The following is a 21,583-nucleotide window of genomic DNA, read 5'->3' as shown; positions in this document are numbered from 1 at the left end:
GAGCACCCTTGCCTGGCTGATGACATTTGATATAATAAAGGACAGTGTTTTCAGTTACATTTTACCAAATTAACACGTGTAAAAACTTACTCCAAAGAGGTTGAATGTTATGGAAGCTCTCTGAAGTGTATGCAGAGACAAAGAGGCAGAGGGAGAGACAGAATCTCCCATCTACTGATTCACGGTCTCCTGGCTGGGCCAGGTCAAAGCCAGGAGGCAAGAACTTCATATGGATCTCCCACACAGCTGACAGGAACCCAACACTTGGGCATCTACTCCCTAATGCATTAGCATGGAGTTAGATCAGACCTGGAGCAGCTGGGTCTCAAACCCATATGGAACACCAACACGATAGGCAATGGCTTAACCTGCTATGTCTGCCACAACCCTGGCACCACTCCATGGTTTCAATAAATGTCCTACACATTGCTTTGCTTCTGTTGCAGAAATCTGTATTTACCATGCAATCCTTTCCCTTGGGCCTAGGCTCTCTGTTCTGGTTGTTGATTCAGTGCTGCTGTCTACTTCCAGGTCTCACCATGAACCCAGAGACCCATGGCAGCTGGAATCCTTCCTCAACCTGTTTCCTCAGTTCTAGGGTTACTCAACTGGGGCTCTGCCCATGCCAGCTGCACACTGTGAGGAATCTCACTCGCCTCTCCATCATCCAGTTCTACTGCCTTCCAGCCATCACAGCGGGGAAGTGTCCAAGGCCACGTGGTCCTGGCCCTGCTCCCACCTCAGTGCTTAGCCTCTGTAATCTACTTCACTTCTTTCACACTCAACCCCGACTTCATTCTCTTGTTGATCACCCTGAGGAGTCATTCTACTTGATTTACACCAGACTACAATTCACAAAATGCAAAAAAGCTTAATTCTAATCAAGTTTTTAATGTCCTCTCTGATATGTACTCAAATGAACCTATCAAAACTCATTTTTTATCCCTCAGGAAAGAGTGCGTATACCCAACATGGCTCACCTTTGTGCCTATACTCAAGAGCCATTTTACCTTGGAAAATTAAAATCCTCCCATGCTTTGAAACCCATCTCAAATGACATACCTTGTCACTAAACCTTAGTCTTTGACCTCCTAAACGAAAAAATTCTACCTTCTGCCTCACCAACATCACCTCAGAGTGATGTTACATTTTTAGTATCTGTTACAGTACCCAGAATAATCTTTCATTTAAAATAGAAAAGATACTCAATTTATATTAGTTGTATGAAACTAAAATGAATAAAATTTTACTTTCTATAAGTCTCTGACATTCCCAATGTCATAGTGAAAAAGTCATTTTAAAGTGTTGGCACCATGGCATAGCTCATTAAACCACTGCCTACAGCACCAGACCCCATATGAGCACAGGTTCAAGTCCCAGCCACTCCATTTCCAATCTAATTCCCTGATTGTGTGCCTGGGCGGGAAGCATTAGATGGCCCAAGTGTTTGGGCACTTATACATACATAGGAGACCCAAAGGAGGCTCCAGGTTCCTGGCTTTGGTCTGCCCAGCCTTGGCCACTGTGGCCATTTGCAGAGTAAACCAGTGGATGAAAAAAATCTCACCCTCTCTATGTAGTTCTGCCTTTCAAAAAAATAATAAAAAGTTACTATAAACTAGAAACTTTAGAATCCTAACTAGCTTCCATCCTAGTGAAACTGACACGTAACTAGAATCAGACACTTATGTAACAAGCAGACTTTAGCCCCTCTGTTCTGATCAAGTATAATCTTCAACTTTCGTTGCATGGTCATAGTCCAAGAATACAAAAGACTGATTGGACAGCAATTATTAAGTCAATTATTTCTTCACTGGCTTCTAGTCCAAAGTAGAACTGTTACTCTTTGAACTCTTGAAAGCATATTAGAAAGTGACATAAACACATACTAAATGCCAACCAACATCAGCAAGACACATGATTGAATTAATCCACTGCCTTGAATTACAGTCACCATAAATTGAATTCATAAAAGGGTAGGGTTAAAGAAAAAAAGGTTTGATGCATAAAAATCATTCCCAGGGCAAGCTTCATGATGCTAGTTAGACTGTCCCTTGTAAGGCTGGCATCCCTTATAGGAGCATTGGTTCAGTCCCAACTACCCCATTTCTGATCCAGCTCTCTGCTCACACACCTGAGAAGGCAGAAGAACACAACTCAAATGCTTGGGCCCGGGCTACCCACACAGGTCTGGATGGAGATCCGTGCTCCTTGCTTTGGGTTGATCTAGACCAGGCTATTGTAGCCTTTGAGTATTAACCATCAGGTGGGGGAATCTCCCTTTCTCTTTCATATTCTCTTTCTGTCTCTTTCATCTCAAATAAATAAATAAAACCTTTAAAATATATATATCATTCCCGGATTTTTTTTTTTTTTTGCAAAATGAAAAAATTTAAGCATCACCACTGAATAGGAAATAAAGTTAGGGTGACAGAGATGATAAACTAAATTAACCACATTCCCTCTTAATCATTTACAAGTTGAGGGAACTGGACTTTAATCCACAATACTCAAGCAGTTCTATTCATTCTTCTTCTTTTTTTTTTTTAATTCAGAAACTAATGGTTGATGTCTTCACATAGGGGCCTTACTACGGAATTTGGTCTGCTACTGGTTTATTCAAGGAGTATTTACCTAAGATATTTCACCCCAGCGAGTCCCTTAAGGAACTAAGTATCCAGATTTAAAGAACGCTCTAGTTCATTCCTCCTACAGGAATCATGCCACACTGTGAGATGTGTGTGTATGCACGTATGCACATGGACACCTGGGTTAGAACATCTCAACCCATCAGGCTTACCTGAAGCATTTTGTCAGGGCTGGGCTCAATGCCAGGTGGCATGTTGCTTGGGTCAAAGGCTATTTGTTCAACCTCAGCAAAGTAATTAGCTGGATTCCGATTTAGGACCAATTTGCCAACAGGGATAAGAGGGTAGTCCTTGTGAGGCCAAACCTGAAAATAATGCCATAGTCACAATTATCAGACAAACAACTGAAGGAAATTAAAGCTGCCCACAAAATGTACAGCTTTCAAATATAATCAAGCCAGGGAAATGATACTGTTTTTAATCCAATAGAAAATGATAAGAACCTAAGGTGTGCACGTTAGTTAAATATTGCACAACAGTAAGTGGTAAATATTGACACTTTCCTGAAGCAAAAGTCTATCAGCTTTTCAAAATCTGTTCCCTGCTAATAACAAGAAATAAGACCACCCATATAAGCTCAGTGACATTTATCAAACACAAACATGATTGATGCTAGTGGTCATTCACTCACAGGCTAGGGATCCCCAAAGTGACCCCCATTTACAGATCACTTCCCTACCATTATGAGTGCTAACCTGGATAGTTCTTTAAAACAAAACAAAAAACCAACCTTACCTTGGTGAGATCAAATGGATTAAATTGAAACGTTTCCGCCTGATCAAATGTCATGACTTGGATGTAAAAAGTCCAGGAGGGGTAGTTGCCTTTGGCAATGGAATTGAAAAGATCCCGGATGCCATAGTCAGGATCCACCTGAGAAAGTCTTGCTGCTTCCTCAACAGGGATGTTTTTGATGCCCTGGTCAGTCTATAAAATAAAAGAAAAGCTCAGATGGAAACTTACTGGCAAAATTGCCAAAGCTGAATCAGCAATCCACTGAAGGATTACAAGTATCAATACCCCGAAGCTGAACTGACACCACTATCTGCTGTTCACAGCTGATACTAATGAATTTATCAAAAAATCGTCCTTGGTTATACTATCCTAAATGTCACCACACATTTCACACCTAAAATTAGTCCTATCTTTCCCGTCATGCCTTTTTTAGCTTGAATAATTATATTACTTAGGAACTAAAAATATTTTCAAAATAAGCAAAAGATCGAAAAGCTAAAGGATTCATTTTTAACATCAAGGATTTTTTTAATTCCCAGTTTATACCAGCTTAAATCAATTACTGAAATTTAACACAATTAGTATTTCTACCCTGTCTCTCTTTCTCTCACTCTTCTCTCTCTTGCTCACCCGCAATCTTTAGAAATCACAATCATTGCTCATAAAGCTGAAATGAACTTCAGGACTGCCAGCCCATACCAGTCCTCTATAAGCAGGCAACATTAGCATTCTGAAATCCCAAACAAGTCAGTAATACCCAAAGTAGTTACATCACTTTCACAAGTGCTCTTAATTATCAGACCATCGTGCACTTCCAGGGACTGACCATGTGTTCCATATTCAAAGACAACCCCAGCAAGCCAAGTGTTATGGGAAGATTTCCTTAGCCAAAAATCAGCTCTGGATGGCTGATCTTTTCTATATTGAAATCCCAACTCTATCTGGTCAGCAGTAAGGGTTACACTGTCACTTGTGGCCAAAAGTGAAGCCACCTTCAGGGTTAAAGAAGGGAGGTCAGCATCCCCAGACCACGAGAAGAGCTGACTTGGTGGACTGTGCAGGAATAGCTTTATAGTTTCCTTATCTAACCCTCCAGGTTTTGAAGAGAATGACCCAGAGTTCTGAAATAATGTAGCTCTCAGGCTACTTCCAGACCATCTGTTGAACAGATCCCTAAGCAATCCCATCTTTCCAGGACTGTGGGCAGCTGATAGTGTCATCCCAATTTCACCGTGAAAAGAACTGGAGCTCAGCGAGATCTGATCACATACCCAAGGGCACAGTTATCCAGGAGAGTCAAGGTTTAAGTTCAGGCTGGCCTAACAAAGCTACCAACCCAGATGGCTGTCTCAGATACCATCAATTTGTCTTGCTTCAAGTGACACTACACTGTTCCTTCTGGCAATTACAAACTGATGAGGCAGTGATTTCTGAGAATTCTTTCTGGTTGAAGATTATAGATCTAAGTCATAAATATAAAGCAATGTGACAGTTCTTCCATTTAGTATACTCATATATAAATTGTTCGGACAAATTAAGTCAAAATGGGGGAAAAATTCAGGTATTTGGATGTCGTTAAAAGAGGACAGGGTTTGTGAGGATTTAACTTCTGTTGATTTCAGCAGCAGTACTTGTAATCCTACCTTCTCCAGCTTGGCCTCCCACTAGCCTCCCAGGGTTCTCAGGGAATATAACTCACCCTGTGAAATGTACTGCTATTGTTGTTCATTGCCATAAGCACCATGATTACACCAAGTGAGGAGCCCTTCACAACACTCCGGTTGATTAAAAGGTTCCTTTCATAAAATAATAAATAAATAAAACTATAAAGCTTCCCAAAAGTGATCTAATCTGACTTGATGAAAGCAAATGGCAAAATCATTATGACATGTTCCCTGACAGTTGTAACTGATCTCTTGGTTGCTTTATTGACAATACAACCTTGATGCATGCTGAATAGACAGATGATAAAGCTGACGTTGGACATGACTATGAGGTAGGTGCAAGCCCCAGGATGGCTCTCCCCGCCTAGGCCTCAGAAGACACTGATGCTCTGGGTAGTGATCCAGTGAAGGGACAGCCACGCCACCTTCATGTTTTTTTCTGCCTGCTGAGACTTGACTCCAAATTCCACCAAGAACTCTAGAAAAGCCAGCCTAACCCCTGCGGAAAATTCTTTATGCCTAGTCTAAAGGCCCGTATTATCTTCAACCTTCCAAGCTCAAACCAAAAAGTTAGACCTTCCCACTCCAGTAAGAAACACATCTCAACAGTGCCTCTGCCAACACCAGAAACATTAACTAGGAAGCTAACTTGGACAGGGTTTGTTTTCTTTACCCGCAAATCTATAGCCAAGTGTGACAGAGAAGAAACCTGACACTGTTGACAGGAGCCATGGGTTTATACCTCTGGCCACATGCAAGAAGAGACCAGAGACCACATACGTTTCCTCTAATCCGAGCGGCATGAATACAGCTTCTTGGGCAACAGGCTAACAAACTGCTCACGTGCTGATCAGTTAGAACCAGCCTTCCCGTCCTTGGGAGTAGAAGTAAAGGAAAGGCTGGAGAAACTTTGACCTTGGCTCAATCCTTCCAGAGGAATGAAGGGAGGTGTGTGGTAGGAGCACGGTACCCTCTGCCCCTAAGGCAACATGTACCTTATAGTGAAATTTACAATAAACTGCCTCCCCGTTGGCATTGACCAGCTTGAAAGTATGTGACCCATATCCATTCATGTGCCGATGTCCATCCGGAATCCCTCGGTCACTGAACAAGAAAGAGACCTACGGAACAAAACCATAAAGCCAAAAATTACTCAGTTTAAAATGAAATGCTCTAGGTTTTTAAGATAGTCCTAAGTTTCCAGAAATCCCCTTAGTAACAGAATATACTAGTCAATTTCCCACAGGAAGTGTTACCATTATTATTGCATTTATAAAAAACAACAAAAACCATTTTTTTATGTTTGCTTTTTATTTATTTTCATCTAGCTGCAAGCCAGCACAACTGAGAAACACAGAAAGAGGGAGTCACCTTCCAGGCAATGGTTTATTTCCCAAATGCCTGCAAAAGCAGGGCTGGGCCAGGCCAAAACAAGGAGCCTCTAACTCCATCCTGGTCTCCCACATGAGTGACAGGAACCCAAGACTATCATCGTCCACTGCCTTCTCAGCAGCACTGACAGGAAGCTGGAAGGCAGTGGAGTTCCTGGGGTTCACACCTGCACTCCAACATGGGCATCTGAAGTGGCGGCTTACCCCACTATACAACAACACACATCCCTCCATCCCTCATATTAGAGACTTTAATCCTTAGCACTCTAGGGAGGAATCAGTGAATGATGTAATCAACTGCCTATCATCATTAAGGCCTATCAATGGAGGAAGATTCACAAGATTGGTCACTGTGATATTTTTCATGGTCTAAGAAAACTTAACAAAAGGAAAGTAAGAAGTCTAATAAAAACAGTCCAAACTAGAGAAATACAGGAGAACATACAATTAACAGTTCTACCTTAAGTGATATGATACAGGGGAAAAAAAAAACGGGGGGAGTAGGGGCCCACCTGATGCAGAGACTCAGGGCGTAGGCTCCAGAAGTCCCAGACCATGTCTGGGTCCTTCAAGTGTGTCTGAGGATTCCTCTTTTGGCTATGGATAAAGGATGGAAACTGAAAGAAAATGGAAAGAAACAATGCAAAAATTAAGTTCCAGGAACTCTTACATTACATGTAGCTAACTCTATGGATTATGATTCTCAACAATACAATCCAGTTTCAACTGCTAAACTCTAAGATGAAATTTACTCAACCTATACAACCAGAACCTAAAATACCCTAAAGTATTTCAAATGTACTCTAAGATACAGGATCTCTTTAAAGAAAACAATGCACACATCACCTCTTCTAGGAAACACAAATGTCTCGCTGGCTCAGGGCCTGCAGAATTACTCTGTCCTTGTTTCAAGGGCTAATTCCCTGTCGTTACTAGCCTGCAATGTTCTGCACAGAAAACTCAACTCGTCCCACTAAGTCAGTGAATTTTGACACACACAAAAATGAAAACTAACGGTAACTGCTATTATTTGCACTTATAATAAGGTCTTCAATGCAGTAAATCAAGTTCAAAAAGGTAATCCAGACACCTCAAATCCTCTTCTTTCTGCTTTTCCCCAGGCCACCCCTCAAATGCCAACTTGCTTGCTGTCAACTTGAGTCAACAAACACTTGTAAAACGCCTACCAGTAGGGCATCCCGGATGAAGAAAATGGGAGTATTATTTCCCACAAGATCCCAGTTGCCATCTTCTGTGTAAAATTTCACTGCAAACCCACGAGGGTCACGGACTGTGTCAGCAGAGCCTGCTTCTCCAGCTAGGATATTGAAACAGGGAAATTACACGCAAACCCCAGGACTTGGTACCTGAGCAGCCTAAGATCATAAAGGAGCATTGGGGAGCTGCTTTCCAACCTACTTCCTAGAAATAAATGGGGCATTTAAGTGCCTAGATTATTATTTCTACCACCCACCAGCTAATTTGACCCACAAATCAAACAACAGAATTAATTGAGAGTAATAAGAGAGTATATGTAATAACAGTGGAAAAGATCACCCATTTAACATAATAAGATAACTTGGCTTAAAGTAGTAATTAAAATTTAAAGCAAAATGAGGAGAATAACTATGAAGACTAAGGCAATGAAGAAAATAAGGGAGTCATCAAACAATGAGTTAAAATATGGGTTCTTATTCTGAATTTCATTTATTTTTACATTGCACAGTATTTTTTAAATGTGAAGACTGACACAAAATTAGCGATGCTCTGTGGTGTGCTGTGTTATGACACATCTAGCAGGTCCTTGCTGTCTGTAAAATGAGAACAATCATTTAACCTCCCTGAAATGAAAATCCCATCTGACAAAATGACTTCCCCGAGTACTGGCAAGGCTGGTAAAGCAGCTGAACATGGTTGGCAGCTGTTACCATGGTTAATGAACAAGACGCCCCACTCTGCTTCCATTTGAAACAAAGATTCTTGGGAACTTTTCCCAAATCTCATAGAATTGTAGAGGTAGCCTCAGCATAATGGTGATTTCCTAAGACTACAACAAACAGAAACAGAAGTAACTCCCCACATGCCATCAAACATTTTCTACCTTTCCCAGGCCCAGCTTGGTAGCCTAGTGGCTAAAATCCTAGCCTTGCATGCACTGGCATCCCATTTGAGCACCAGTTCATGTCCCAGCTGCACTTCCCATCCAGCTCCCTGCTTGTGGCCTGGGAAAGCAGTTGAGGATGACCCAAAGTCTTGGGACCCTGCACCTGCATGAGAGACCTGAAGAGGCTCCTGGCTCCTGGGTTCAGATCAGCTCAGCTCTGGCCTTTACGGTCACTTGGGGAGTGAATCACCAGTGGATGGAAGATCTTCCTCTCTGTCTCTTTTCTCTGTAAATCTGAGTTTCTAATACAATAAATAAATACAATACATACAAAATAAATACAATAAATACAAATAAATACAATAAATAAATCTTAAATCTTAAAAAAAAAACTTGCTCCAAAAACAAGGCGTGCTTATTGCCTATTTTCTAGTGAGTTTGTCTTGAACATCTGCATATACGGTGCAGACTGAATTCCACAAGTACTATTCATGCTAACAGACAGACTCACCAACAGTGGAGAACCGAACTGCAATGGGCGTCTTCTTCCCAATGTGCTCGAACACTTTTGCCTTGCAGTATTTGGTAATGTCATGAGTGACCTCAAAGTAACCAAAGGCCCCTAAAGAAGAAAGATGTGGCAGTCTTTAGGATGAGATAATCAATTAACCCAGTTGCTCAGCAGGCAGCCAGGGAACAAGAGAAAGCAGGTTAGGGGAGCATCCAGGGTTAGGAATATGCCCAAACACCAAGCAAGGAAGGTGAAATACAAAGACCACAAACCTGCAGCCAGGGGAGGCAATAAGAGGGCCTCGAAGGGTTGGTCATGGTTAATCCAAGGCCACAGCCTCAGAGAACCTTAGTGTACAAGTGGACCCAGGACAGAGGAAGGAAAAGAGCAGGGGAGAGAGGAAATGGACAAAGAACAGATTTCAACACTTAGCAAGCATGCCATGGGGCCAAACAACAATCGCAGGCATATCACAGTCATACTGAAAAAACACAGCAAACGCAGGAGAAGGCAGGAAGGCTTTTTATCAGGCAGAAGATGCAGGCAACACGAGTGAGTCCTAACTGAAACTCCAAAGGCTCGGAAAATTTGCTTCTCCAAGAGTTCTCTCCTATTGCATTTTTAGCTTCCTTTTGAACACCCTCATCTTTTGTTTCCATTACAAAAATAAGATAAAAGTTTTACACAAGTTTTGGATGGAAGGGAAGGAAAAAAATCACCAATACACAACAATGCATAACACAGTGACCTTCTGTTTTGCAGATCATTACCATATTTATCCACTGTGTGCACCAACGAGGCCCAGCTGTAATCCTGGTGTGTCTGTGTTTCAGTGTTTCACTCCTTCTCAGAACTGCCTGATGGATGCTGGCTATTTTAAAATAAGGTCTTTTAGACACAAAGACCAAGAAAACAACCATGATTTACCACGACATCTACTACTGATGGGCATCTTTCCTTTCTCCCCAATATGAGGATCTGGCACATCTATCAAAGGTCCCCTAACCCCTGGGGAAATGACATCTGCCTCCGGTGTTGGGAAGCAATCCTTTCACCACAAACGAACACGGCTCTCACCTGCTCCTTTGGCGTGCACCACTCTCTCTGGAATTCTCTCCCGGTCAAAGTGAGCCATTTCATCCGTGAAGACCACATCCTGGACGAGCAGAGGCCCACGGGGCCCTGCCGTGATGAGGTTCAATTTGTCTCCCACTGGGTTACCAGCTCCGGTGGTCAGGACATCGGGTTTCTACAAGGCCAGACACAAAAAGAATGCACAAGAGTCAGCACAAACCCTGAACATGCAGGGACCTAAGCACGTGGTTTTGTCATTTTTATTCGTTCTGTCCTTTTTTTTTTTTTTTTAGCACTTAGCAAGTACACTATGGTCTGAAATCTTCAATTAGGTCTCGGAAACCCTAGGGAATTCTCAACACCAATCTGCTAAAAACTTGCCCAGTACAACAAAGAGACAGCTGAATAGTCTTCAATTGACCAACACCAGGAGCCCCTCCTAAGGAGCCATCTCTGCTTAACACAGAATGTCCAAACTAACAGTGAGAAGATGGTCACCAAAGAAGCAATGTTGGCTAAATACTTTGCTGAGAACTTGCCAACATGTTGCACCTGCTGTGAATGTACGAGAGCGCATCCTGTACTTATGGTGCATTCACTTCTCTTTAACATGCCAGGGTGTGTGAAAAAGGTCATGGTAAGTGGAATTTAAAAGATCAGGGTAAATGGAATTAAAGGATAAGTTATTTTGATGCAAGAAATTGAAGATTCATGTACATAGGAGTCTCCAAAAACTTCATGACAAAGTCTATTACTAAAAAAACTATGCATGGGTTTAAAAATAAGTTTAGTTTTTAATTCCACTTCCCCATGAACTTCCTCAAATCTTCTCAAATGCCAGCTATTTGCAACGTATCTTAGTTCACAAATAGTTCATGTGAAAATAAACTGTTAGTAGTACGATGGATTATAGAAGTAAACTTCTAAAGTTACTATAACAGTCTCTGAAACAGGACAGTTAACTTTGCTACAGTAAAGAATGTGCTTGAATCCATCCAATGTTTCAATTCCAGTTACATCAGAAGCCTCAAGGGGGGAGCCATGTTCCCTGAACCCCACCTGACCCTGGGCAGCTCCAGCTCTTGACTCTAGCTTCCTGCTAAAGCAACAATGGCTCAAGAAATTGGGCTCCTGTCACCCATAAAGGAGAACCAGACTGAATTCCTAGCTCCCAGCTTTGGCTCAACTCAACCAAGCTCCCAGCAATTACATTTGAAGAATAAGCCAGCAGATGAAGTGTCTCCCTCCCTACCCCAGCCCTCTCTCTCTCCTTCCTTCCCACACCAATTGCAAAATTAGTAAGACTCTCACACACTGATAATTTCCCCTGCTCACTGCTGTTTATTTCTATCAAAATGGGAGGAGGCCACCCTGGGTCCAGGGAGAAACCATAGGTTGAACTATCAGCTCTATGGGCAACTTACTCACTGTTTGTGCATCTCACTTATTCACCTGCAGGTCAGAATAATCCTTCTCTCCTCAATCAGCACCTGAACTAACAGAGCTAAACGAGGCAAAACGCAGGGCACACCCCAGGCACAGGCACAACCTGAGAGAAAAGAATGTCGGGCAGAGGCAGCAAAGCACTTTCGATTTTATTTTTCTAGGCGGCACGACAGGTATGTCTTCCTCCCAGAGACCTTCTCACCTCACCACCTGTGTCCCACTGCCCATTCAGCAGCACCCCACTCCCCAGTGCCAGAGAGTTCACCGGGCCAGTCAGCAGCTGCCACCAATCATACCCCTCTCTTTTGCAGACACACTGATTGCTAATAAACAGGCTGCTGGGTAGTTTCATCACAAAGTAGAAGACAGAAACACAATCACACAACTGCTCCTTTAGTTTAAACCTAAACCTATGCTTTAAACATCCTACTGTCTGGGTCATCCCCCTGGAGGGTGAGAGTAGGATGAGGACTCATCGACCAGAACTTGTAGACAGACCAAATGAAATGAACAGCAACAGTCAGAGCGAACAAAATCTGCTCACTTTTCAAATGCTCTTGTTATCACATAAACAAGGCACAAGATGAAGACTTGAAAACAAACAAAGGGGAACCCCATCAGAGGGGACACCAAGAAGTACAAGCCAAGGAGGATTTAACGGGTCCTTGAGCCATTTACACACTTGTACCCCTAAGCAGGGAATGAGCTACCACCAAGAAAGGGGTGAAAACACAACATGTGCTCCTCCAGGGAAGATGGATGTGGAATCAACTGGGTGAACGAGAAAGTGAAGGCAACACCAAAGCTGAGACAGCCTTGCCTGATGACACTGGATAGTGGGCTCTCACAGTGGCAAGGAGGGAACAATGCGGGTGCTGGCTCTCCTGCCCTGGGAGGTGGGAGTCCCCATTCAACATCCCCTAGTCAAGGTGTGGAACCTGGGCTTTCCCTTAGGCGTGGAAAGGCCAACATCTCTCTTTCATTCCCCACTCTAGCAGATCAAACATCCTAGTTTCTACAGGATACACAACAGCGGCAGGGCAGCAGGCAGGAGGCTTTCCCTGAAAAGAATGCTTCTCTCTTTCGGGGGTTTTGGAGGCAATATGAAAAAGGAGGAAGTGATCTCAACTTGCCACAGGAGGAGCAGGATGTGGTATATTTGCTGAAATGAACCTAACACAGTAAGATTTACTAACCAAAATGGGAGACCCACACTGAGTTCTGGACACCTCAGTTCAGTGTGGCTCAGCCTTAGCTGTTGGCATTTGGGGATTACCCAGCAGATGGTAGAGATAAATACACACATACACTCATCTATCTCTATGGATATATACACATAATAGGTGCATATGCATGCATATATATACATCTAAAATAAAATGAAAATAAATAAACCTTTACAAAAGGAACATGGGAAAGATTGATGCAAAGGAGAGATGAGAACAGCTTCAACAATGCCAACACATGAGTGCTAATGCAGCCCGCTTTCACCAATCAACACATTTCATTAAGACAAAGAGCAGTAAAAGTCAGCACTGTATACAAAATGTACATTAAGCATCAGACAAGATGATTAATGTGGGCTCCTAATATCACTAGAAAATGTGGAAGCTCCAAACTTCATGCAAGTCATTAAATCCTAAATTCTGGACTCAGTCCCAAGTGCCTTGTTTTTCCATCTGTGAAGCATCAAAGTGTCTCGCACACCACACTAATGGGGTTTCTCAGGCACAGAGCGAATGAATTTGTAACACTGGAAAGTTGTTCTGAATATCCTCAAGATAAAAAAAAAAAAAAACTCCTGAGCCCAGCGCCAAGGCTCAATTGGCTAATCTTCTTCTTATAAGCACCAGGATCCCATATAGGTGCCAGTTTGTATCCCGGCTGCTCCACTCCCCATCCAGCTCCCTACATGAGGCCTGGGAAAGCAGCAGAGGACGGCCCAAAGCCTTGGGGCCCTACATCCATGTGGGAAGCCCAGAGTAGGCTCCTGGCTTCAGATCAGCTTAGCTTCGGCCACTGCAGCCTTTTGGGAGTCAACAAGTGGATGGAAGATCTTTCTGTCTCTCTTTATCTCTGTAAGTCTGTCTTTCCGATAAAAATAAATTTTTTAAAAATTTCAAAAATTGCTTTCTGCATAGTAAATTGGGACTTCAGCACTAGAATGCACTTCTACAAGGCAACTTCAAAAGTGTGTGGGAAGTAAAATTAAAACGTAAGTTTATTTTGGCACAAAATTTTTTGAAATCCACATTTTTTTTCACAAGACACATTCCCTACAAACTTTTTGAAGTTCCTTTGTGTATCTTGTTCACTGACTTCCTCTTGGTGAAGCCAATAGATATCTTAGTTCTAAGCCAATGAGTTGAACATTTTAAGCACAATAGGCCAAAATGAATTTTTGTTCTACTTTGTTTACTGTCTGAATTGTCCTCTATATGCCACCTAAGAAATAACGAACTGCACAAAACATTTAACAAGATACTCACTAATAAGTAAGTCATTAAAAATATTTAACAACTTATCATGGGAAAAGTGAAATCAAACAGGATAAAAAAAAAATAAATCCTCTCTTGATACAGAATACAAATAGCCATTGTCCAGACTGAACAAAGTATAATGAAAGCCACGTCAGCAGAATGCAAATTGCTGCTGGATCTGCAGTCCCTCCAGCCTGTCAGCCTAAGTAACAGTGAGATAGACTCCCTATGGAATAATGCTTCTTACTTGGGAATAAGTTAGGAGTACGGCAATGCAGACCACGGAAACTGGATTCAAAGGGGAAGAGCTGAAAGGAAATATTCAATTGCAAAATCATGAAGATTACATAAGTTACCTTGAAACACTAATTCTTGGCCTCCGGGATTAATAACAAGAATGATCAAGGATCAGTAACCAGGGTAGCACCAGACCCAGGCTGAACACTTACCAGGCAGTGGCAGAATCACGTTCTATGGGAAGTAACAGTGGCTTTTGTGCAAAGTTGTGGTTCTAGCAAGAATCTTGTGATGGTTCTTTTTATTGAACATGCAAAAAAAAAAGCACATCCAATTCTCTTCCTGTATAACCCCCAATGTTTTTTTATTATTATTATTAATTAGAACCTAACACATGCAATTCCATTTTAATTCTGACAACATTCAGAGACCAACATTCATGTACGTAGCAAGGAGTAATGATTTCTCTAACAGTCCAGCAATGGTGTTTAAGTGCATGGGAGCAAGGGGAATACAAGATAAGAGAAAATTATCAATGATCCCAGTGGCCTCCCAGGGAAGAGTATTAATGAATAGTTTTACTCCAGAAAAAGAAAAAATACATGTTGTCTTTCTCCAGGAAGACAGCAAACATTAGAGTCCAACACCACAGGGCTGGAACCCTGAGCCCAAACTAACTGAACACAGCTCCTCTCGTCCAAATGTGAAATGTTTGCTTTTCATGCAAGGTAATGTCCTATCACTCTGAATTATAGGAACAAGTCACAATATTTGCTAATATTTTACTTTTCTTTTTGCTAAGTCACTTACTACACCAACATATCCCGCCATAAATGACCAAAACATTGCTACTGGTTTACAATAATTAATGAACATTTAAAATAGTCAAAACCCAAAACTTCAAGATAACTTTGAATAAAACCTGTTGCCCAAAAACCTTGTCTCAAAATGGTCTTTAGTCTGGGGGCACTGAGACCTGGCCTAGTCCTTCAATCTTTTAAAAATACGAGGGATAAGAGGAAGAATTTAGGAAGACAGGCTGGAAAATAAAGGACCAGCCCACAGATGTCACAGAATCCCCTTTGGATGAGAAGCTGCAGGCAGTAATCACCACGTTTACAAACTTTAAGAACAAAAAATTAGGAAAAGGTAAACAAAAGTGGCTATTGGCCTATTTCACATTTTGTAACCAGTCTCTCTTTGCTTACTTTGGGAAAAGTTATGAAATGGCTTAAAAACTTGGCTAGGAAATAGCAAACAAAGGTCAGTGCCTCCTCCCGGGTCTTTTCTGCTGCTACACGGTGACTCAGCATTTCCTCTGCTAGGTGCTCCCGTGAGGAATGAAACCAGGCGCTTAGGTTACTGGGTCACCCCTTCCCCATCCCAAATGATGGCAGGTAACACTAACAGGGTTATGGCCAGGCAGTGCTAAATAAGTACAGGGAACATCAAAAAATTCAGCAGACATGGAACTAAAAGGTAAACTTATTTTTGACCAAATTGTTTTTTTTCAAATTCATCTGTATGTCTTTCATAATATGCGTTACCCAGGATCTTTTTCCAGGTCCCTTGTATACACAAATTTCAAAATGTTCTGTATTGAAATTAAATTTTTTTTTAAATTTCATTTTCCTGTAGACTTTGTAAAGCAGCCTCCTACAGATCATCATGGGCATAGAGACAGGAGGAGACAGGCTAAGATCCAACCTCTCTCCCTGGTGATGTGGGAAGCACATGCAAAGACAAGGATTCTAATATCCAAACTGTCTCGTTTTTTAAACACCCCAAGGGAAGAAGCCATGGCATACCAGCAGCCAGCAACTCAGTTCCCATCTACATTCCATCCACAGAGACTGGGAGTACTACAGCCATCTTCCTCCAGCCAATGTGTTTTGAGAGAGAGAAAGATTTTTAAATGGATCCAAGTCACGCTTACGACTACATTTGAGTCAATTCCCCTTATTAAAATTTACAAAACTCCCAATTCACTCGTCAGCAAAAAACATAACCACAAGGAGAGACGCCCAACAAACTGCTTTCAAATTGCTGGTTCCGAAAAGGGGATCCACCCAGCATAGCTTTCTGCTCTGGCTCTTAAGGGAGGAGATAAGAGTCCTGCCACGGCTGCTCCAAAACGGGACGTGCTCACGGTCCAGCAGGAAGGACCAGAAAGCAGGATCCTGAATTAGAACTGCCACCTTGGAGAAAAGCGCTCAGCAGGCAAGCAGACACAAAAAGCATTAATAATGTTTTATCATTACTAATTAATAATTAATGGTTGTTTATTATTAATAGTTGTTGTTTGATGCTAACTGAATCAATACTGTTTTCAATATTAGTAATGGTACTGCTACAATTTTCTAACCCAGAAAGTAAAAGAACATATTCTTTTTTTTTTTTTAAAGATTTATTTTTATTTTTTTTTATTAGAAAGGCAGATATACAGAGAGGAGAGACAGAGAGGAAGATCTTCCGTCTGATGATTCACTCCCCAAGTGAGCACAACGGCCGATGCTATGCCGCTCCGAAGCCAGGAGCCTCTTCCGGGTCTCCCACGCGGGTGCAGGGTCCCAAAGCTTTGGGCCGTCCTTGACTGCTTTCCCGGGCCACAGGCAGGGAGCTGGAAGGGAAGCGGGGCTGCCCGGATAGAACCGGGCGTGCAAGGCGAGGACCTTAACCACTGCGCCACCGCGCCGGGCCCAAGAACATATTCTTCAAAAAGAGATGATATATTTTCACCCAGTATCATAGCACAAGAAAGCGAACGGACAGACTGTCCTCAAATGTGGGAAATGTGTTTTGGATAATTTAGTAGAATTGGTTTCCTGAACATAGAGGTACACCACACTTCCTGGTCTCCTTCACAGTTAAGTGCCTGCAACAGCATGCAAGCCAGTGGAAGTTCAGGGACCCTGGTCCCTGAATCTCACTCTGCCCCCATGTACTCAACCTGTCAGTGACTAGGCAATAATGCCCAGGGCAACCTTGAGAGCTATATGTTAACAACACACAGCTCCCTTCAGCCTGGAACCCCCCAAAACCAGAAGGAACAGACCATCCACCAAACCCCAGCCACTTCAAACCACCTGAGGCTATCATGCAAGAGAAACTTTTATGATGTTTACACCACTTGACATGTTGGATCTCTTATGACAGCATTTAACCCACACATAATTTAACTAGAAATGTGGGCTATGAATCATTAATTAGACAAAAAGTAATCCACTTTTGAAAAGAACAGATTTCCTAACAGGTGTCTCCAAGGAGCAGATAGCAAGGTTCAGGAAGCAGTGTGTGTGGATGCACTGTTTGTCACCCAGCGTGCAAATGAAAGCCACGGGAAGACTTCACACCCCACCAGCAGGACCACCGTGGAGGACAGCACCCTAAGTCAGCAGCAGGTGGAGAACTGGGAACGCTCGTACCTGCTGGTGGAGGCGTAGCTCACAACGCGTTTGCTTCCTAGAAAAGGAAAGCATTTGTCTATGAAAAGGCTCATCTAGGAATTTTCATAGCGGCTTTATTCACAATAACCTAAAACCAGAGTTCAGGTGTAGCTCCCAGGCGCCCAGCCACAAAACAAGCAAATAGTCGGTATCTTCATATCAGGAATTCTACTCAATAGTCAAAAGAACAATCTACTATCATGGGCAATGTGAATGAATCTTACAACTTTTCCCACTGAATAAAAACCTTCTACAAAAAAAAGTTCATACATTAGGGGCTGAATAAAATTCAAAAGGGTTTTCTGGGGCAAGACCCCAGGGGTTAGAAGCAATCAGTTTCTGGGAGGGTTGTCATGTTATTTATAAGAGTTTAGGATTCACTAGTTTAGATACTTATTAATATTCATGGATTGGAATGTATAATATCAGTACAGTCCATTGTCTTAAAATCCTAAGCAGGCATCAAACTCTTAATCTGCATGCTCAGTGCTTAAGGGCGAACTAGACCAAGATCCTCAAATTACTCTGAAACAAATTGGAAAAAAAAAAAAAGGCTTGTTGGATGTACGAAGGGCTGGAACAACATGTTATGAAAGAAATACATAAGACTCTAGACGAAAGGTGCATGGATACATCCTGCACCAATCTTTCCGATTTCCCAGCAAAATTTTTCACAATAAATCCGTTAAGAATCATACAGGCTAGGTTGCACAAGCAAAACTTCAAGAGTCCTGCAATGCTGACTGATTCAAAGAAATAAACAGTTTTCTGAGTACAAGAAGGCACCAATCTCACTGCCAGTCATGGCCATGGACACGGGGCACCGAGACACCACCAGCAAGCCACTGCTTCTCCGACAGCAGACACGCAGCTTCTCAGTTGGGCAGTGGAAAAGGCACATCAACAGCCAGGGGCTCAACCATCCCGCAAGAGCTACTCACTCAAATCCGGAAGAGGCCAGTCAGCCTCAACCCAAAGGGAAAATTATATGGAAATCTTACTGTATTCACTGTCTAGATTTTTTCCTCACTAAGGCATTCCGGAAGACCTCCGTGCCAGCCAGAATTTAGCAGCACCTGTGTGTGCAACCAGTGGTCGCCCCAAGAAGCTATATTGTAATCCTGGTCCTGCAACTAATCAGAAACAAGTTCCCAGCTGACTCTAGGTCTCCCGGGTTAAAACGCATGGGAAACTGAACTTTCCTGCTGGCCTACCACAAAAGCCAAAACCCAGAGCAGGGTGCGCAGGCCCTGCCTTCTCTCCGCGAATAGGATTGTCCTGTGAATCTTGGCATTAACGTCCACACTGGGCAACAGCAGCACGGGCTCTCTCTCTGCCATTAGCTCCTGACTAGCCCCTGTGGATTCCAGACCGAATAGCCAGAAGCTTGCCTAGATGTGGCCTCATCTAATCCAGCTTCCTCCACGCCCGGGCGCCTCTGCGCTCCTGGGCGCCGACTACCACCACCCCTGAGCAGCAAACCTGCTGCTCCTTCAAAGCGCTGATCAGATGCAACCGGCTTTTGGCAGGTCTCGCAGCGGCTGCCTTGTCTCAGGGACCAGAATCGGAACTTCTGCTGGGCGTTGTTCTGACCTCACTGTAATTCCTAAGCTTTGGCCCAAGGCTGTTGCCAGGCACACGCCGACACTTGCAGAATACGGCAAAGAAGCGCACCAAAGACCCTGCAACGTCACTCCAAGCTATAAAAAGCAAAACTGGATGTTTCCCGTGCAAACAAAACGATGACTATGAAAATGGTTTCATTATTCGTTGAATGCCGTGTGAGCTCCTTTTGAGTGACCGTGATCTGTGCTGGGAGCATCAGGTAAGACACGGCCCCTAGTACCCCCCTGGGTACCCCCTCGAAAGCCGGTAGAACTTGGATAGCAAAGTCAACGCTAGAGCCTGCCCCAGCTGCAGCTCGCTGTCTCTTTCCCCAAGCGCTTTCCTTCTGCCTTCAAGCTGTGACCTCTGTCCCAGCTGGCAAACGTGCAGAATTCGGGCCCAGGCACCCGTGCCCAGTTCCCGACGGTAAAGCCCGCAGGCCCCGCTGCGCGTCCCCCTCGGAACGCTGTCCCTCCCCACCCTGCGTGCCAGTGTAACCGTCCGTCCACACCCGGAGTCCCCCCGCCGCCGCCGGGAGTGGTACGGCCCCCAGAGCGGGCGCGGCGCGCGGCGAGCCGGGCAGCTCCTGGCCGACGGGCCGCTGGGCGAGCACTGCCGGTACCTGCGCGGCCCGCTGCTCCTTCCACTGCTTCATCTGGTCGCTGGCAGGATCCCGGCCGTCCGCCATGGTGTCACGCTGGAGTTGCTAACGTTACAAGCGGCTCCGGTTCTCGAGTCTCCAGTCCTCAGTAGACGACCGCGTCGGCTGCCCCGAGGCTCTAGTAGGTGACTTCTTCAGGCCCCGCCAGTCGGCACCGCCCCCTCCGGCCGCCGCCTCCCGATTGGACATATGAGTGCCAGCCGGGACGGGATTGGTGGCGGCAGCCAAGGAGGCGGGACCGGAGGCTGGGGTTGCGCGTGAACTGCAAGCGGGGAGGGCGTCACAGGGAACCTACAGCTGCTGTCCCCGCTTCTAAAAAGTAAGAATCTTGGGCTAATCCTTTGTGCAAAATCAAGCTTTATCACTCTCTAATAGCAGCATTGTTGGCAACTGAAGAATAGATGTTTTCTTCTCTTTCTCGTTTCCTTTATTCAAGGATAGTCATTTTCCGGACTGTTATACTAGTTACTCAAGATAAAAAACACTTTGAAACTTTATCTCAGTATAAGTGGATGCTGATTGCTCCTTTCACCAAGGATGTACGATCTACAGGGATAAGCGTATGAGTGGATAATTATCCTCATCTGTGGTCCCCAGTGCTAAATTGGTTTCTTTTTTCACTGCAAGAAAATGTTTCCCCAGATTTTACTCCCAGGAGAGTAAAAACTTGGAAAATGCTTGTGAATTCCATAAGCCTGTTAAAGTGTGGAAGACTAGTGTGCCATTATAATAGAATGGATCAAATTTCTTGGATGATTTTTAAACACACCTTGACATATTATGTATATAAATATTTCATCATCTTAAAATGAGAAGTTCTTTGCTTTGGGGGTTTTATTTGTTTTCCAGTAGAGCTATATATAATGGGTTATATGATTGTGGAAATTTTATGTGTTTTTTGTGATTTTACAAAAGCGGCAAAAATATCTTATTCAAAAAGGCTTACTATGGGCCAGGCATTTGGCAAGATTAGGATAAGCTAGGCCCGGCGGCGTGGCCTTGCGGCTAAAGGATAAGCTTCACCATATTGAAGTTCTTGGGTTCAAGTTCAGCTCTGCTTCAAATTCCAGCTTCTGGCTAATGTGCACCCTGGGAGGCATCGACAGAAGGCTCAAGCCACTGGCTGCCCACCAGTCACGTAGGAGGTCCCTAAGGAGTTCCCAGCCCAGCCTGGCTGTCACAGGCACTTAGGAAGTGATCCAACTGGTAGAAGAGCTCTCTCCGTTTCTGTCTCTGTGCTTCTCACATAAATAAAAATAAGCAAGATCTTACAAAGGAGATGGAACCATTTCTAAAATTTTATTTTTACAAAGATTAACCCATACTGTATTAAGAAAAACAGCCCATGAACTGTCTTATGTCTTCAACATGACTTCACATGTTGCACTTTTTAAAAGATTTATTTACTTATTTATTTGAAAGGCAAAGTGACAGAGGAAAACACACACAGAAAAAGGGAGAGAGATTTCCCACCTACTGCCTGAGTCCCCTGATGACCCCCCAGGATGAAGTCAGGGCCTAGGAACTCCATCCTGGTCTCCCATTGGGATAGCAAGAACTGTTGCTTCCCAGGCACTTCAA

At 43.4% G+C, this 21,583-nt stretch overlaps 1 protein-coding gene across 4 annotated transcripts in view; it reads right to left on the bottom strand.

Annotated features, from left to right (window-relative positions):
* The window catches only part of CAT (catalase), a 37,073-nt gene extending 16,940 nt beyond the window's left edge, over positions 1-20,133 (bottom strand). The window contains exons 1-9 of one of the 4 annotated variants that reach the window (XM_040980083.1): positions 16,154-16,327; positions 10,680-10,682; positions 10,131-10,302; positions 9,054-9,164; positions 7,626-7,756; positions 6,951-7,055; positions 6,043-6,168; positions 3,384-3,575; positions 2,801-2,953 (exon numbers count right to left, since the gene is read on the bottom strand). In XM_040980083.1, coding sequence (XP_040836017.1) covers positions 2,801-2,953; positions 3,384-3,575; positions 6,043-6,168; positions 6,951-7,055; positions 7,626-7,756; positions 9,054-9,164; positions 10,131-10,302; positions 10,680-10,682; positions 16,154-16,162 — 1,002 coding nt within the window. In that variant the 5' untranslated portion in view covers positions 16,163-16,327. Of the gene's footprint in view, positions 1-2,800; positions 2,954-3,383; positions 3,576-6,042; positions 6,169-6,950; positions 7,056-7,625; positions 7,757-9,053; positions 9,165-10,130; positions 10,303-10,679; positions 10,683-14,502; positions 14,597-16,098; positions 16,329-19,963 lie in introns of those variants that run through there. The other 3 variants (XM_040980081.1, XM_040980082.1, XM_040980084.1) reach the window with 3 other exon arrangements.
* Positions 20,134-21,583: the final 1,450 nt, after the last annotated feature.

This window comes from Ochotona curzoniae, unplaced genomic scaffold, assembly GCF_017591425.1.
Source record: "Ochotona curzoniae isolate NIBS_2020 unplaced genomic scaffold, NIBS_Ocur_1.0 contig_3432, whole genome shotgun sequence".
In the NCBI taxonomy this organism is placed as follows: Eukaryota; Metazoa; Chordata; class Mammalia; order Lagomorpha; family Ochotonidae; genus Ochotona; species Ochotona curzoniae.
The sequence above is the reverse complement of the archived record's forward strand: the minus strand, read 5'-3'. Positions and strand labels throughout refer to the sequence as shown.